The sequence below is a fragment of the Aspergillus multicolor genome (genome assembly GCF_047715735.1).
Source record: "Aspergillus multicolor strain CBS 133.54 unplaced genomic scaffold BDW74scaffold_18, whole genome shotgun sequence".
In the NCBI taxonomy this organism is placed as follows: Eukaryota; Fungi; Ascomycota; class Eurotiomycetes; order Eurotiales; family Aspergillaceae; genus Aspergillus; species Aspergillus multicolor.
The window spans coordinates 104,112-121,012 of NW_027395969.1; the positions used below are offsets into that span (position 1 = coordinate 104,112).

At 52.1% G+C, this 16,901-nt stretch overlaps 5 protein-coding genes across 5 annotated transcripts; 4 read left to right on the forward strand and 1 right to left on the reverse strand.

Moving 5' to 3' along the window:
• The first annotated feature begins 2,029 nt into the window (after positions 1-2,029).
• On the forward strand, positions 2,030-4,649 carry BDW74DRAFT_155794 (putative MFS phosphate transporter). The gene is made up of 4 exons (XM_073724895.1): positions 2,030-2,524; positions 2,584-2,763; positions 2,824-2,966; positions 3,017-4,649. The coding sequence occupies exons 1-4, from the start codon at positions 2,199-2,201 to the stop codon at positions 4,375-4,377; spliced, it is 2,010 nt and encodes a 669-aa protein (XP_073582320.1). The 5' UTR covers positions 2,030-2,198; the 3' UTR covers positions 4,378-4,649.
• Positions 4,650-4,859: 210 nt separating this feature from the next.
• BDW74DRAFT_36769 (uncharacterized protein) lies at positions 4,860-6,231 on the forward strand. The gene has a single exon (XM_073732623.1). The coding sequence runs from the start codon at positions 5,010-5,012 to the stop codon at positions 6,129-6,131; it is 1,122 nt and encodes a 373-aa protein (XP_073582321.1). The 5' UTR covers positions 4,860-5,009; the 3' UTR covers positions 6,132-6,231.
• On the reverse strand, positions 6,190-7,847 carry BDW74DRAFT_179591 (putative DNA repair protein rad9; the record flags this gene model as incomplete). The annotated part of the gene is made up of 7 exons (XM_073729507.1): positions 6,190-6,216; positions 6,263-6,382; positions 6,433-7,034; positions 7,088-7,303; positions 7,353-7,488; positions 7,536-7,676; positions 7,734-7,847. 7 exons carry the CDS (start codon positions 7,845-7,847, stop codon positions 6,190-6,192), a joined length of 1,356 nt encoding a protein of 451 aa, XP_073582322.1.
• A 275-nt stretch (positions 7,848-8,122) lies between these two features.
• Positions 8,123-10,276, forward strand: BDW74DRAFT_155798 (uncharacterized protein). The gene is made up of 7 exons (XM_073724896.1): positions 8,123-8,310; positions 8,375-8,623; positions 8,666-8,790; positions 8,846-8,890; positions 8,937-9,084; positions 9,132-10,063; positions 10,128-10,276. The coding sequence occupies exons 1-7, from the start codon at positions 8,174-8,176 to the stop codon at positions 10,169-10,171; spliced, it is 1,680 nt and encodes a 559-aa protein (XP_073582323.1). The 5' UTR covers positions 8,123-8,173; the 3' UTR covers positions 10,172-10,276.
• Positions 10,277-10,518: 242 nt separating this feature from the next.
• On the forward strand, positions 10,519-15,097 carry BDW74DRAFT_179593 (DNA-directed DNA polymerase alpha catalytic subunit POL1; the record flags this gene model as incomplete). The annotated part of the gene is made up of 5 exons (XM_073729508.1): positions 10,519-10,905; positions 10,969-12,678; positions 12,725-13,282; positions 13,329-14,069; positions 14,117-15,097. The coding sequence occupies 5 exons, from the start codon at positions 10,519-10,521 to the stop codon at positions 15,095-15,097; spliced, it is 4,377 nt and encodes a 1,458-aa protein (XP_073582324.1).
• Between the last annotated feature and the right edge of the window lie 1,804 nt (positions 15,098-16,901).

Consider the following 16,901-nt stretch of genomic DNA (forward strand, 5'->3'; position numbering starts at 1 on the left):
ACATAGCAATGATCTGAAGATCAAATCAACAGCGTGAGCAACGGGCTATCGGTCGAGCTCTGACCACGGTCGTAATCTCCAGTCCCCTCGCAGAGCCACAGCACGTGGATACACGTCTGTCTAGTATCGCCGCAAGTCCCATGCAACCTCAGCCCCTTTCTGGCTACCTACATGACCAAGCAGCCATCGCGTCCGCCCTCGAACCATTTCACCAATAATATCATACCACACTCATGCCCTTTCAGCCCCTTGAACTGTACTCACCCTGCACAGAAGTTTTCTCTTCGTTGATAAAAGTTGGGGGGATTGTCTAGTGCGACCGCACGAACCGCCAGGCTCATATTAGATGTCCAGTCAGTTTCGAGTATCGACGAACGTGATAAGGCGCCAACAGAATAAGCCTCAGCGAGTCATATGCCGCGACTGCTTCGCATCCTTCGAAGTTGCTTGACCGAACTTGGCTATCAGCCGGGCAGCCCCATCCCAGCGCGTCGATTTAGCGGTGTGCCAACGCAGTTCATTTCGGTAGACAGACATGTCAGCGTTGAGTGAAACCATGGATATCTCCGAGAGATTACGAAGAACATCGTTGCTGATTTGAGAGGTAAGAGTCCTGTTTCAGGTCAGTACTTCTGCGTTTTCCTATAAGGGGACGGGACAGGAACACGTGCTTACGCGACCCTCCCGGAACGGAATGGAATTATGGGGTAAACGAAGTATGCGCCGTATCCCTCAGACGCGGAGATTACCCATCAGAGACCATCCGTCTTAGCTTCGTGGGGTGAATATGACTGCAGTGGCTGGCTCGAAGGATTGAATGATGACCGGACAAATTCCAGACCGGATCGTGTGCCGATATCATAATGACGATACGCAAGCTTTTCGCGACGAAGGTTAGGTTCGACGTGATGGTGGTTTGATGTGGTGGTTAGTCTAGGCCGATCCTAGTTTGGTGGCATGGCCTATCATTCTAGGGGTCCTATGGATGCATCGAACGCCGGCACGTGCTTATGCTAAGGATATCGGGTACGATCGATGACAGCCTCAGGACCCAGAACACTCGTGGACTGATATGCAGCAAGGGGGTTTAACTCCGAGTCTCCAACCGTTTTTGCACGTTCGCGCAACAGCGATGAGTTGCTGACAAAACCATGATGGGGGTCGTCGAGATCACCCATCCCAGGCCGCCAGGTCAGTTGTTCCCGGAGCCTATAGACGTTCGGACATGCGATGACAAGTCCGAGCTTTGAGGACGTGGTTGAACTCAAGTATCGCGGAGCCTGTTTTCATATCACCTTGGCTGAGCTGTCAATAATCTGGCATTCCATTCCAACCCCCACGTTGCTCGAGTCGCAATCTGCAAGGTATGCCGCCGGGACTCGAGATAGGACGTCGCCGCTCAACAGGGAAAGAACTCACGCGACCCGTGGACTGTCGCGCCTGGGCTGTCCGGCGGTGCAACGCTTCCAAGCCGGATGTTGCAGTAGTGGCGTCCTCCAGGATTACTGACCCCCGCGCGTCCGCAACCGGGGCATCGTTCGGATCGGCACCCAGCAAGGCGGTAGGGAAATCTAGGCTCAGATCTCAGCCAATACTGCTGCACGTGCGTGAGTGATTGGCCGGGAGCTCAGTGAGTTCCGCTGCCAAGTTCGAACTAGGTTCCATCAGATTTCCACCCTAGCAGAAATAGTGCATTTGAATGTCAGGATAATGAAGCGAATGGAGGGAAGCTTTGTGCCGGATTTTTTGCGCGTCAGAAGGCCAAAGCTGTATAATAATTTAGTAGCAAGTACGGAGTAGTAGAGTTGTACTCCGTAGCGTACCAGCCGGGCAGCCCACCCTGTCCCACTCTTGCCAGTCAGAGCACTCAGCTCCTTCCCAGTCTTCCACTCTCGAGGTGGGACTGCCCTCGACCGTATTAGACGCCACCGTCCTCGCACGTTGCTCGCCTCGGTTTCCGCCCGACCCAGATGATTATTTCTTCGATCAGCTATCTTCTTAACTTATATATTCTTTCTTCTCTTGTCTGACAGCTTGGCTTGCATCTCTGGACGACTCAATCGCTTCCAAGTCTGTGGTCAAGACCGCCAAAAGTCTTGTCGCACTCTTGTCCTGCACTACCGCACTTCCGTCCTCGGCCGCCAAGAGCCCTCGTTTGCTTCACGAAAATTTCTCGAACTCGAAAAAAAGCATTCAACATGATGAATACTCATGATACCCGAGATTTTGGAATGCTCCACGCTCCGCACGGGCCCGGAAATGACCCTTTAGAAGATATGGAAGTGCAGGAGAAGGGCGCGTTTGACGCTCTGATCCGGCCGGACGACAGCTACACCGCGGACGGTACATACTGGGCCGACCTTTCCCTCTTCAAAAAGATCAAGTTCGTGAGCTCGTACGATGCGAAGGAGGCCAGGCGGGAACTCGGCGGAATCTGGGAAATGTTCAAGGCCGATCCTCTGTCGCCAATGTCTTACTACTTCCAGAACATGGTCCTTCCTGGTGCTGGTCTGGGCTTGGAAGGGTGAGTGTAGTTTCCAATCGCTGGTGGGATAATCCAAGCTAACCAATCGCTCTTCATAGTTACGTTCTCTTCTCGATCGGAAACCTGAAACCCCTCTTCCAAGCTGCCTTCGCCTCGTGCTGGAGCAGTGACTACAACGGTGAACGGATTTGCAACCAGCAATGGCTCAACGCGATTGAATACCTTGAGATTTGCGGTATTATTGTTGGTCAAATCTTGGTCGGAATCGTGGGTGACTGGTATGCGCCGTGAAGCGGGCTGAATTCGGAGACAATTTTTTTTTTCTGACGTCTTGACAGGCTCGGCCGACGATGGGGTCTGATTCAGGACGCGGCGATCATGTTTCTCGGTCTCATTATGCTTACCGCGGCCTGGGGTGTTACCCAGAACGGTTGGGTGATTTGCTATGCGTGGTCTCTGTTTTTCTACGGTATCGGCGTTGGTGAGTGAGAAATGCGCCCGCAAGCGCTGAATCCTGCTAATATATTGCAGGTGGTGAATATCCCATGACTGCCACCAGTGGCATGGAGAACGCTGTTGGATCTGGCAAAGTCTCTACCAAGGAGGACCGTCTGCACCGTGGCCGCAAAGTCACCAGCGCTTTCTTGATGCAGGGTTGGGGTCAATTCTTTAACCAGGTTCTGCTCATTATCCTGCTGCTTTGCTTCCACCACGGCAGCGGTAACCCTGATTACTCGACCGTTTCTGCCCAGTGGACCTACCGTGTCTCTTTCGCAATCCCCGCTGTCGGTACTCTGTGGCTTGTTTACTACCGTACCTACCACATGAAGTCTGCCAGTAAGCAACTGCAGGCCGCGAAGAAGAAGTCTTCTGTCACTGGCTACGACGTGGCCTCGCTCAAGTTGACCTTCCAGCACTTTGGATTCCGTCTTGTCGCAACCACCGGCGCCTGGTTCGCCAACGATGTTTTCTTCTACGGCAACAAGCTGTTCCAGTCCGAATTTATCAAGGTCATCAGCCCTGCATCGACTTCCATCATGCCCGGTTGGCTGTGGAACTTGGTCAACGTTGGAGTCTCCCTTTGCGGTTACTACATGGCTTCGTTCTTGATCGACAACAAGCTTTATGGCCGCAAGTGGATGCAAATCATCGGTTTCCTAATGGACTTCATCCTTTTCATCGTCCCCGCCTTCAATTTTGAGTACTACACCTCTCCGGAACATATCAAGGAATTCCAGGCCATGTACTTTTTGAGTTCCTTCTTCAACCAGTTCGGCCCCAATTCTGTTACCTTCCTGGTTGCCGCCGAGGTTTTCCCTACACCCATCCGTGCTACCGCTCACGGTATGTCCGCTGCCGCTGGTAAACTCGGTGCCCTCCTTGCCTCCGTCCTCTACAACTACATCGACACGCAAACCAAGTTCTACGTGGTCCCCTGGTTCGGTCTTGCAGGTGTCGTCCTGACTCTCTTTTTCCTTCCCGACACCACTGGTCTTGACCTCAAGGAGCAAGAGCGCCGCTGGAAGTTTATCCGCGAGGGTCGTGAGCAGGACTACCACGGCCCTGCCGTCCACCCCAAGCACCTTTCCCTCTGGGAGCGCCTCCGTGGTACGGGCAAGTACTACGATGCCGAGCTTGACTACAAGCAGAAGGTCGAAGAATTCCGCCTTGAGTGGGAAGCCGTCATGTCTGCTAGGATCTCCGAGAAGGACAAGAACGGGGAGGAGGAAGCCGACGAGGACCTTATGACCGGCCACGTCAACAACTACTTCTACCGCACAAGTCCGATGTTCCGCGGAATGGAGGCGAAGCCCAGCAAAGGCGATGACTTTGCTCTCCCTCCTGCTGCGCGGGCGGATGATTCAACGGATAACTCTATTCAAGAAAAATAGTCGGAAAATGTCTTTTATACCCTTTGTTTGAGTTTCGGGCAGTCAAATTGCGGGCGCGGCAATCTATATGTTTTCTTCGTTGTTTATTTTCTCAAGACTTGCATGCATTCAGCATTCATGAGCAGGCGGGATTGCTTTACATACATACCCTAGTACATAGATACTGAACCTTACAATTAGTTAATTCAGCGATGCATCACGCACCAGTTCAGAATTTCAGATTGACTTCTGTCTATGAAACCATGGTCGCATGACCCACGTCGCATTTTGACATTCCCACGGCTCCATTGTCCCATCCTCAACAAAATGTTGGTTATCGCCGTGGACCTTCAGGCCAGAATCTGAGAAGCCGAGGCTTCCGTGTGCCTTCTGGAAGGCGGGTCCGAGATCCAATGGTCCCACCGCTAAACTAATTGCGGATGTTTTATTCTGCCGTGCTTATAACTTCGACAGGCCGATGACGGCGGGCGGGAATGCAGGCGGTCTAAGCTCACTCGTTTGAGCCAATGATCAACACCACGTTCGTACTCCGCGATATTTGGAACAACGTTTGGTTACAGGGCTAGCGGAGACGGAAATCAACTTTGTTGGTTGTCATCAATCATTCTATCTTGGATGCGGATGCTCTAAACATGACCCCGACCCTCTTCGCCTTCGGCTCAAACGGCTCCGGCCAGCTGGGCATCGGGCACGACGAGGACGTCTCCGTGCCGACGAGGTGTATCTTTGAGGCAGATTCTGCTGTGAATACAGTTTCTCTGTCAAGTACTGTCTCGCGCATTATCGCGGGCGGAAACCACACCCTTGTCCTGCTGACCGATGGCCGGGTCTATCTTGCGGGATGGGGCGAATCAGTTTTCAAGAGAGTGGTGGTTACGGTTTCCAAGACGGGGACTCAGTATGGGCTCTTCAAGGGCGTGGCTGCGATGTGGGGGGGGAGTGTTCTAGTTGCATCTGACGCGGACCGGAGTGATGCAGTCTTCGTCGTCGGGACCGGCGTAAAGGGCGAGCTTGGGCTTGGTCCTGACGTGACTCACGTACCGGGGACTGGGACGAGGATTCCTGATTTTCCACCGCCGGACGTCAAGATCGTGTCTGTTGCAGGCGCAATGGGGCACGTCGTTGCCGTTTGCTCGGATGGATCCGTGTACGGATGGGGTGCGTCGAGGAAGGGACAGCTTGGTGCTGAACTAGCCAGCGAGAAGATCGTTTGGACGCCGAGGCGGATTAATCTGGGGGGTATGGGCGTGGATTTGGCGGTTACAGATGCTGTCTGCGGACGGGAGTTTACGGTTCTATGCGGTGACAAGGAGAAGGGGGAGTTCGCTATTCTAGGTCCCGGCTCTGGGTCTCCAGCGGATAAGGATAGATGGGGTATTCGCCCGGATAACCCAACGTCCGAAGACGTTAAAAGGTATCTGCGCGTGCATACTAGCTGGCACGGGATCTATGTACATCAGAAAGATCAGTCTATTCGCGCCTGGGGACGAAATGACCGCGGGCAGTTGCCGCCGGATGATCTAGGGAGGGTGAAAGAGGCAGCGGTGGGAAGCGAGCATTGTCTTGCGCTGCTGGATGATGAGCGCGGGCGCAGCGTTGTGGCGTTTGGATGGGGCGAGCATGGCAATTGCGGGCCTGAGACAGATGCACGAGGTGATGTTAAGGGCGTATCCGCGAGGATTCCGCTCCCTGAGGATGTTGAGGTCGTTGGCGTTGGGGCGGGGTGTGCGACGAGTTGGATTATTGCTTCTTGAGCGACTCCAGCTGGCGAGCAGGATGATTTCGAATTGGGCGAGTTCATGAGGAGAGTCCTCAGTCGAAGAGGCCTAGTCCGTTCAGCTACAGTTGTCAGCATTCTGCAGGCACGCCTTGGAAGAGTACTCACCTGTGACATCCGTTGCGTCGGCGGAATTCCCATCTCGTCGCCGCGGAGGTCCATCTGGCCATTATCGCCTAAATTCGGCCCGATGTCGCGCAGAGTCGGTCCAAAGCTCTCGGGATTACCCTGGTTCCGTTAGAACATGTTGCAACGAGAGGGAGTGGACATGGTCTTACCGGGTCAGCAGTCGCATCCCAGCCGAGCATATCCTCCGCCTCGGCCTCGTCCTCTTCAGCGACATCCCACTGCCTATCATCATCTGCCGGTACGAAGAGACTATCGAACTTCATCGACGGCGCTGGTTGTGTCTCAACTGTAGCCTTTGTGCTCTGTTGTGTGACTCGCGTCGAGGTACCCGTCAGAGGGCGGATAGGTCTACCACGCGGAGGCGCCGATTGCCTCGTGCTAGCTGAGGTGCCGTTACTGTTACTTGCTTGACTCGGAGCACGTACAGGCACAGTCCGAGGTGCAGGCGTTTGCCGAGCTGAGAGCTCGCGTACAGGTCTCGAAGAACTTGGAAGGTCTTCCGGGCCTGCTTCGCCGGTGGTCATGAGGGTGAATTCTGTTCTGATGCCATCGAAGTCGTACGCGAGTTGCAGCGGTCGGCATGGGCGGGTATATCGCGCGGTTATGAGGACACCGGATGTCTCGGCGTGGGATATCACCGCTTTGAAGTCCTTTAGACTGATGGCGAGGTGCACGCCGTCGTCCGCGATGTAGTTGTCAAAGTCGGTTTTGTCGATGGCGACGGATGTGTGGACCGGTTGTCGGAGGGTATCTAGCTATTTCTCAGTATGTTCCACAAAGAAGAAACTTGTGATATAGACGAACCCTTTCCATCTGTTATCTTAGTTGTAAAGCTAGTGAAAATCACCTTAGTATTCTCCGAGTAGATATCCAACTGCTCCGCCGACGGGCTGAAATGCGCTGCAATCTCTTTCAGAAAGATTGGCTCGATGTTCCATTCGTTCGTCGCCACTGTTCGGTCGAAGACAGCATGCTGGACTGTCGTGGACTCGTAAGTAAGCCTGTATGATTTGATCACGCCTGCCATTGTCAGCATTAGACCAGACATACGACAAGCGACAGAACCAACCAAGTCCGCATATCATGCGGATAACAAGCCGGCATTCAGTCTCGTCAGGATCCTCATGGACCTCGAACTCGCAGCGCTCAACTGCGGTGTCTTTATCTCGACGACTTGTCCTTCCGACGAAGACGGAGAGCAGCGCCTGAAATTATCAGAATAGGACACAATGAGTTAGCTCAGACTCCATACCCTTAAGTACACTTGACAGCTGAATTTTCGAAGTCCGATATTGCTGTTTATGCTAAATTGGTACGCTTCAAAGAAGCTATCGGCTTCAAACGCGAAAGATGAATATGCGGTTTTGCTTGTGTTGAGCGCGCTGAGACGGAGCTGCATTGCTGTCAGGATTGCTGCCTTTCAAGTGATTCGTGGGGGCTCAGGGCATACCAGGTCGTACTCGGCTTCGAAGCCGACGGTGTCACTGTATTTTGCTAGGCATACTAGGGCATCGTGTAGTTGGGATAGAGCCCCGGGGAGGAGGGAGAAGGATAGACTGGTCATCGGGTCAACAAACAAGTTTTGATTCAATACGCGTTTCTTTATATCTTGATCTGATAGCCCTTTCTCCTCAGAAATGAGCCCCGGGTATTCGTATTTTTTTCTGTCCTTGATATCTTGCGAAAAAGACAAAGTTGTGCTGGTGATGACAGGCTCAAGAACGCGTGGTTACATAAGCAGCGCCGAGGATGGGGATGGACTGCGAGTCGCCAGGCTGCATTCTCACGTCACCTTTGTATCTAGACATCACCATTAGTCCATGATATACGACATCTAGCTGTATTCTGTGCACTCCCACCAGCTTATCCTGTGGTTAAGCCATTGCCAAAATGGCTGTGGCGCTCCCTAGCGAGATCCTCTTTATGGTTCTAGACAACCTTGGAGAGGAGAAGGACTACAACAGCTTATACCAATGTGCACTTGCCTCGAAACATTTCACTGACCATGCGCTGGCCGTCTTATATCGGTGAGCTTCTTTGGCCTTGACAAAGTGGGACTTCGCGTGGAAGATCCATGCTGACACCCCGCAGGATCTATGACGCCTCACCCTTGAGAGGCGGAGGCACCGAAGACGAACAGTTGAGGGCACAGGCTCGAAGAACAGCATTTACAGTATCTAAAGAAGAACAAAATCCGACGCTGAGAAAATGGAGTACCCTATGGCGATCTATTGTTCTTTCAACGCTGGATTTGACCTATCTACCATACTACAGCTATATCCGGTACCTGGATCTGGATGATCTGGGGAATCTGCTGGGAACTGGGTTCGCTGTCAAAGAGTATGTGCTTCCCTTTTTCAACGCATAATCTAACTGCGATAGTCAACTCTTCACACCGGAGCTTCTGGACTTCGTGTCTCAGGAGTATGTTTCTGAGGGGAATAAGCGGCGGCGCTCGCCGAGGACGTTGCCTGATAATGAAACGATCAAGGTGAAGTTCGGGTCAGGTAAGTTGGCATGCTATCATAATGTGTGACTTTAGCTTGTGCTTAGCTCTTGAAGCTATCGTTCAGAAAAACGCAATGCTACGAGGAATGTCTTGCGATGGTACGTATTTCGTCGTCGGCACGTTGACCCATCTGACGAGCGTTAGTTGCGCCAACGATACTGAACGAATGGATCGAGAGATCGCCTCAGCTCCAAAGCCTGACTGTTTGGTCCGGAACTGCGCTCTCGCAACGAGCTGGTGAGAAGATCCGTGAGCACTGCCCTGAGTTCAGGCAGCTCAGAATGTACATATGGTAAGGTCTTGTAGATCACCCTGGAAGCAGCACTCACACTGTGCCAGGCAGGATAAACCGCCAACGAACGCAGAGATTGAGGCGGAAGAGCTTTTCAATGCACTCCGGCCCAACTCGCTAGAATACTTCGAAGTGCTCAGCTTCTCTTGGCTAGGTCCCCGATCCATAAGAGCATTAGGGACGCAAAAGGACTCCTTGACAGAGCTGAAGCTGACCAGTCTCAACATTCACACAATCCGTGAACTTCCCTCGTTGACCCCTTTACCAAAGTTAGAGGTCCTAAGCCTGACAGACTCGATGGGTGCTATATGGGACGAGGCATTCAACACATCTATGGACGATGTCGCTGACTGGATTGGGACATTGCCGAAGTTGAAGCACCTAGAAGTGAGGAAGTTCATGAACGATAGCAGGCTGCTGACGAAAGCACTAATGCATGACGAAATCCATCTCAACGGCCTGTCTTTTGCCGGCTTCAAGCTATCCGAGGGCTTCAACTTTCTTTATGACCTCAAAGGCCACACATCCCTACAATACCTATACCTGCGCGGCGAAGGCAGCCCGGACCCGGGACATAATAACCTTCTCGTCGAGAGCATAAGCACCCTGCACGAGCTTCGTGAGCTAGAGCTCAAAGACGTATCCGACTGCTTCATCATGGAGCAAGCCGGCGAACTCACCCTGTCCCTTCCAAAACTCGAGAGACTCTGGATAAGCGGCGAGGCATTCAACGATTCCATCTGGTCCGCCTTCTCATGTCTGTCAAAGCTTAAAAGTTTAACCATATACGCTCTGAGTAATTTCACAGCGGACGGGGTCATCGACTTTATATCCCAGCTGGGTCCTGAGAATCACGGATTTGCTTTGTCCATACTCAACGCGACGTCTGCTTTCAATTTCCCGGACGAAGTGCAGGCGATGATCCGCGAGGTTTTGGCGGGGAGTTTGGACGGCTCTTTTGACTTCGGTCTTGCTCAAGGTGCGATTGTTTCCACTTGTCCGGATGCCGGGTCGAATTGAAATGTGTACTGACGAGGCTGCAGAGGAATTCAGCGATCCGGACTCTGATATTGAATTGTCGGACTGAGGGCGCTAGGGATGGCGGTGTTCAGGGTTGAGTGGCGATTACATGGTTTTTCCAGGCGTTCTCAAGCAGATTCGGGGTATTTAGCTATCTTTTGAACAATTCCACTTGGAGTGCCAGGAGTATCCCCTGTAGGCGTGGAGTAAAGTAATTAACGGGATTGGTGGAGACTCTGTCGCGTTCGCGTCGACGCGCTTTTCCCGCGTTCTGGGTTCACCAATTGAGCATCCCTTCCTCAAACCACCTGTCGGCCAGTGTGTCAGTCAACCGGGCCAATTCTACTTTCCGACGAACTCATTTCATACCCATCATATTTATGGAATAATTGCCAGCGCGGAAAATCACACATAATGGCTTCAAGGCGCGCGCAGTTGGCCGAGCTCCGCGCCCTCCGTGCGGCCGGAAAAAAGCGCCTCTCCACATACGAAGTCGAAGAACAGGGCGATATCTACGAGGAAGTCGACGACGAGGGATACAAGAAAGTCATCCGCAACCGGCTTGACGAAGACGATTTCGTTGTCGACGATAACGGCGAGGGATACGCGGACGACGGCCGAGAAGTCTGGAATGAACAAACGGGCCAGTACAGCGATGAGAGCGACGACGATGAATTACCCACCAGAGGGAAAGCAGCAAAACGCAAGCGCGAGGAGGAGAAACAGCGGAAGGAGAAGATCAATAATGGAATCTCTAAATACTTTAACAGTGGAGCTGCGGCGCCAGCTCCGAAACCGAAGGTGAGCGAAAGTTGCTCGATTGCGAAGGGGATAAATTTGACAAGCTAACTTGTACGCTCACAGCCGGTTGCTACGGCTGAAGACGATGCCTTCCTTCAAGATCTTCTAGGCGAGGTCGACACCAACGTGGTCTCGAACAAGGCCCCTAGACACAATGTCGTAAAGTCGGAAACACGCCGCAAAGTCCGCATCCTCTCTCCTCCGCTCTCTGACAAGCCACGCGCACCGAAGCCTGCAATCAAAGATGAAAACAGCGATCCTGTTTCTTCGGTTGCTGACGAGCCGACTCCGAACTTTGATAACAACGATGGGCCCCTTGACGCAGACGACGATTTCCCAATGAGCGACCCGATGCCGTCCTCTCCAGTCACAAAGGCAGTTGAAAGAAGGAACATAGTCCCTATAAAGGAAGAGCCTGAAGACGAGGACGATGATATGATGGAGGTCGTTCAAGCCACTGGACACCACGAAGCCAAGGCACCGAGTGTCAACATTTCCGGCAGCCGGCCTCCGCCCAAGATCAAGAAGCAGCCCAGTGCGGTCCCTGCCAGTTCTTCTCCAGTGAAGTCAGCAGCGGATGTCAACGCTTCATGGAACGATGTGCGTAACAAATTGAACGTGCTCAACAGCCCGGCGTCGGCTGAACCTCGTGCTTTCGGCAAGTTACGGCCCCAGGATGTGGCCGAACAAGACGGGAGCCTACGCTTCTTCTGGCTTGACTACACAGAGATTAACGGTAGCCTTTGTCTGTTCGGCAAAGTAAAGAACAAGCAGAACGGCACATATGCCAGTGCGTTTGTCAAGGTCGACAGCATTCTCCGAAAGCTCTACTTCCTTCCGCGCGAGCACAGGCATAAGGGCGGCCGGGAGACAGACGAAGAGGTGGACATGGAGGATGTGTACCACGAAGTCGATCAGATGATGTCGAGATTAAAGGTGGGCATGCACAAGATCAAGGAATGCACACGTAAGTACGCTTTCGAGATGCCCGGTATCCCGAAAGAAACGGAGTACTTGAAGCTACTGTATCCTTACGACAAGCCGGCGTTACCCATGGACACCAAGGGAGAGACCTTCTCTCATGTATTCGGCACAAACACTTCGTTGTTCGAACAATTCGTCCTCTGGAAGAACATCATGGGACCGTGCTGGCTCAAAATCGAAGAAGCCGATTTTGCCGCCGTCAATAACGCCTCTTGGTGCAAGTTTGAATGTCAAACCTCAAAGCCTGCCCTCATCACACCAGTTCCAGACAGTGAAGACCTCGACCCGCCAACTCTCACTCTAGTCAGTCTTGCTTTCCGAACGCAACTCAACATAAAGGAGAACAAGCAGGAGATCTTGGTCGCCAGCGCTCGTGTTTACGAAAATGTTTCTATCACCGAAACCACTGCTCCGGAGAAGCTTCCTTGCAAGACCTTCACGGTGATGCGGCCGGCTGGCTCCTCGTATCCTGTGAACTTCGAGGCAGAAATTCGAAAGCAACGTGGCACGTACATGCTGGAGAAGAGTGAACAAATGCTGCTCAGCAAATTCCTTGCTCTATTCGAGAGGATGGATCCGGATGTGATGATGGGACATCAGCTCCAGGAAGTCGACCTCAGCATCTTACTGAGCAGACTGAAGGAGAAGAAGACTCCAGGGTGGCATCGCCTTGGACGACTTAAGCGTGGAGAGTGGCCTAAAAACTTCAACAGGGGCGGCGGTTTCTTCACCGAGCGACATCTGGTAGCTGGAAGAATGGTTTGCGATTTGGCTAACGATATGGGCAAGGTAAGAACCCTCGTTTTCCATCGAGAAGACTCGCTAATGATGATAGTCGCTTATGATGAAATGTCAATCGTGGAGTTTGACGGAAATGTGCGACCTATACCTAGGATCTGGCAACGGCCGACAAGACCTGGATATCGAGGCGGCTCTCAAGACTTGGGCCACCTCCAAGGATGGACTTGTCAACTTTGTTACTCATTGCGACACCGATACCTATTTTATTGCTGCTTTAGTCCTGCGGCTTCAGATGCTCTCCCTGACCAAAGTGCTCACGAACATTGCTGGCAATTCCTGGGCCCGAACGCTGAGTGGTACTCGCGCTGAGCGTAACGAGTATATTCTGCTTCACGAATTTCACAAAAACAAGTACATCTGCCCCGACAAGTACTCGTCTAAGCTGCAAAAGGCGGAAGAGAAGGTCCAAGAAGGAGAGGATGACGACGCAGGCGACAAGAAGAAAAAGGACAAGTACAAGGGTGGTCTCGTTTTCGAGCCTGAAAGAGGCCTCTACGACAGATATGTGCTTGTCATGGACTTTAACAGTTTGTACCCGAGTATTATTCAAGAGTACAACATCTGCTTCACGACGGTGGATCGAACATCCTCGGTATGTTATGTCAACTCTCATCTTCAGACAAAGCTAACAATTTCAGGCTGAGAATGAGAACGAAGAGAAAGTGCCTGAAGTTCCCGCGTCTGATGTGGAGCAGGGTATCCTACCGCGTCTTATCGCCACTCTCGTTAGCCGACGTAAACAAGTCAAGAGTCTAATGAAAGATAAGAGCGCAACCCCCGAACAGCTCGCCACATGGGATACAAGGCAGTTGGCTTTCAAGCTTACCGCCAACTCCATGTATGGATGTCTCGGATACACGCAGAGTCGATTCTATGCTCGTCCGCTGGCCATGCTCACCACTTTCAAAGGTCGTGAGATTCTGCGAAGCACCAAGGAGCTGGTAGAAAGCAAGCAGCTGAGGGTCATCTATGGTGATACCGACTCCGTCATGATAAACACAAACATGGACACCATCAGCGATGCACTGAAGGTTGGACAGGAGCTGAAGGAGGCCGTGAACGAGCGGTATAAGCTTTTGGAGATTGATATTGATAACATCTTTCGGCGTCTTTTGCTGCATGCTAAGAAGAAGTATGCTGCTATTAACATGACTGAAGTCGATGGGAAATACATCGACAAGCTCGAGGTCAAGGGTCTCGACATGAAGAGACGTGAGTACTGTGCTCTATCGAAGGAGGCTTCGCAGCGGCTTTTGAACGAGGTCCTTTCCGGCGAGGACCAGGAGCTTGTCCTGAATCGTGTTCACGATTACTTGCGTGAGCTGGCCGAAAAGATGAGAGATTTCACTGTTCCTGTTCAGAAATACGTCATCTACACGGTACGTCTGCTGCTTCTTCCTTGGTTACTGAATGCTAACTTCATTAGAAACTATCCAAACGCCCAGAAGAGTACCCCAACAAGGAAACGATGCCACCAGTACAAGTTGCTTTACGAGAACTCGCTCGCGGAAAGACCGTCCGACCAAACGACGTTATCTCCTACATCGTCACATCCGGCGACTCTGAAACATCATCTCTCCCCCCAGCCAAACGCTCCTACACCCTCCAAGACGTAATCAAGCCAGACTCGGGCCTAAAACCCGACATCGAGTTTTACCTCCTGAAACAAATCTTCCCACCCATCGAGCGTCTCTGTGCCCCGATCCCAGGCACCGACGCCGTCCGCCTAGCCGAATGTCTCGGCCTAGACGTACGCAAATACCAAATCAACACCTCCTCCACCAACACCGCCCAAAACACCGAGATCTTCCCCCTAGAATCCCAAATCCCCGACTCCGTCCGCTTCGAATCAGCCGCCCGCCTCACCCTCACTTGCCGCCACTGCAAAGACCGCTTCGTCTTCGAGGGCCTCGCAGCCTCAATTCACATGTGCAAACCAACCGGCATAATCTGCCCCAACCCCTCCTGCGCCAAACCCTTCTCAACCCTCACCATCATCGCCCAACTCGAATCCCAGATCCGCGCTCAAACCGCTCGCTACTACGAGGGCTGGCTCGTCTGCGACGAGTCAACATGCGGGAACCGCACGCGCCAGATCAGCGTGTACGGACACCGCTGTCTTGGTCCGCGCGGGCAGGCAGAGGGGTGTCTCGGCCGCATGGGCTACGAGTACACCGAGAAGCAGATGTACAACCAGCTGCTATACTTTGCGTCGCTGTGGGATGTGGACAAGGCGCGTGCGGCGGCGGAGAAGGAGAGCGGGGAGAAGAAGGATAGTGTTGCGGCGCTGGTGGAGTTTAACCGCGTGCGCTTTGGGACTGTGAAGGGGGTTGTGGAGGATTATTTGAGGAAATGTGGACGGCAGTGGGTGGAGATGGATGGGTTGTTTAGGTTTATGTTGGCTTAGACTTCCGCTTCGGGCTTCGGTCATGCTGATGGGTGCTCTGTATATAGGTTGGTAAGGTTCTGGTGATGGATGGATGGATAGTGTTTTCGGTTTCGATTTCCTTGGTTACCATGCACGCATGGATGATGCATTGTCTTATAGTACTTTTTGTATTGGCGTTTTACTTTGTGCGTTTACTATTGAATGATGGAATGAGCTTGTTTAATTTATTGACATGACTTTTGGTCTGGTACTTCTCCTGCATAAAATCATGGTTGAGGTTGAGCAATACGCCGTCAGTCCCGAAACCTTTCCAGGCACCCGACGAAGCTACTGGAATGTAGACGCTGAACTAAATGAGCGAGAGTACTCATACATTCTCACATGGAGAGAAGTTCGAACAACCTTGGTAGTATAATCACTTAATTTGTTGTATGCAGTGCCTGACTTCGCTCGTCTGGATAAGCTGCTAGCGATTCGGTCTGAAAACAGATCCAGAGCCCTCGATGCGAGCGAGCATTGTCTGTAACGTTGTATGGGCGTCCATCTGCTGATAGTAAAGCTCTTTAAGCTCGAACGGTCAATTCTGGTTTGGTGGACACGTACTGCATACGGCACTGGTGTGGCTAATTCATTACTCGTCCTGTGAGCTGAGAATGGGGGTAATGGAGTCGGTATAATATAGGAGCCGCCCGACAAGTCACTGTTGCTGGAGAAACTAGTCCGTTCAGATCTGGGCATCGGACCTCCATTTAGGTTGACCTCGGCAGGTTCGCAATGGCCTTGAACGGCGTGAAGCCCGTAAACGGAGTGTTGCTGCTTTGGCGTATACCGGGGACTTGGGGGGGGGGGGGGCCTTACTTCGTAGTATGCCTTCACCAAATCAATGATCCTGGAGGCAGCACTCCAGCTGCCAGGCCTCGCCAGAGCCTGATTTTTCTCAAAGAGAACAAGGCCATGTGTAACTGAGTTGTCGATGCGGCTTAGATCGAAGAGGTTGGCTAGGCGGTTCCCGAAGAGAACTGGATGGCTTCTAGAACACTGGAAGCTCAGTTCTTCGAGTTTCGGGTGGAGCCTCTTTTTGGTGTTCTCCATGCCAGGTCCCATGATATATCTTCGAAGCTTTGCACAAATGTGGTCGTCGACAAGGTAGATGAAAACAAGGATAAGAAACTCGGAAATGCTTCGTGTACTCTTGTAAGTTTGTGCGAGCTCCACCCAGAAGTTTGAGTTTGGTGCCATACTCGGTCAATACCTCTTCAGTATCCGTGATAAGGGCGGGAAGAGTAGACTTTATCAAACCCAGTAGCATTCTACTGAGATTGCTTCTCAAGCCCTCGATTTCACCAAAATGGCGAGAAGCGCTACTAGAGGTACCCGTGCTTAGAGAAGAGACATCTAGCTTATCGATGTTCACAACATGCATGGACTCGGACTTTTATGTCCAGATAGTTTGACGATATGGATACCCAGCCCTGCCATGGAACTCGGCGAGGAATCCTTGCATTGTGTACTTCTACGGCTCTGCCATTGCCGGGCCCAAATTTCCCCTGACAATGGCAATTGGAAACTGATTCCGTCTTCGGTGTCGCCCATAGTTGCTGGGAAAATGGGGAGGAGAATGCTATGTTGGGCCTTCCAGTAGCGTTCAATTAGACTATCAACGCCAGGGCCTCTTGACTCTGGATCGATAACTTTCGACATGCCAATAAAGGCAACATTGACCAGTGTCAAACTGAGCTAGCCTGACCCACAAATTTTGATAGTCAGTACATCTCCTAAGATTATACTTCCTGCAGCTTTGATGTACTCTATCACTTCATCG

Coding starts and splice junctions, on each gene's coding strand:
- BDW74DRAFT_155794 (XM_073724895.1), top strand. CDS start 2,199: ATGATGAATACTCATGATACCCGAGATTTTGGAATGCTCCACGCTCCG. Junction 2,764..2,823: donor GTCGGAATCGTGGGTGACTG/GTATGCGCCGTG, acceptor ACGTCTTGACAG/GCTCGGCCGACGATGGGGTC. Junction 2,967..3,016: donor TTTCTACGGTATCGGCGTTG/GTGAGTGAGAAA, acceptor AATATATTGCAG/GTGGTGAATATCCCATGACT.
- BDW74DRAFT_36769 (XM_073732623.1), top strand. CDS start 5,010: ATGACCCCGACCCTCTTCGCCTTCGGCTCAAACGGCTCCGGCCAGCTG.
- BDW74DRAFT_155798 (XM_073724896.1), top strand. CDS start 8,174: ATGGCTGTGGCGCTCCCTAGCGAGATCCTCTTTATGGTTCTAGACAAC. Junction 8,311..8,374: donor GCGCTGGCCGTCTTATATCG/GTGAGCTTCTTT, acceptor GACACCCCGCAG/GATCTATGACGCCTCACCCT. Junction 8,791..8,845: donor CAAGGTGAAGTTCGGGTCAG/GTAAGTTGGCAT, acceptor TAGCTCTTGAAG/CTATCGTTCAGAAAAACGCA.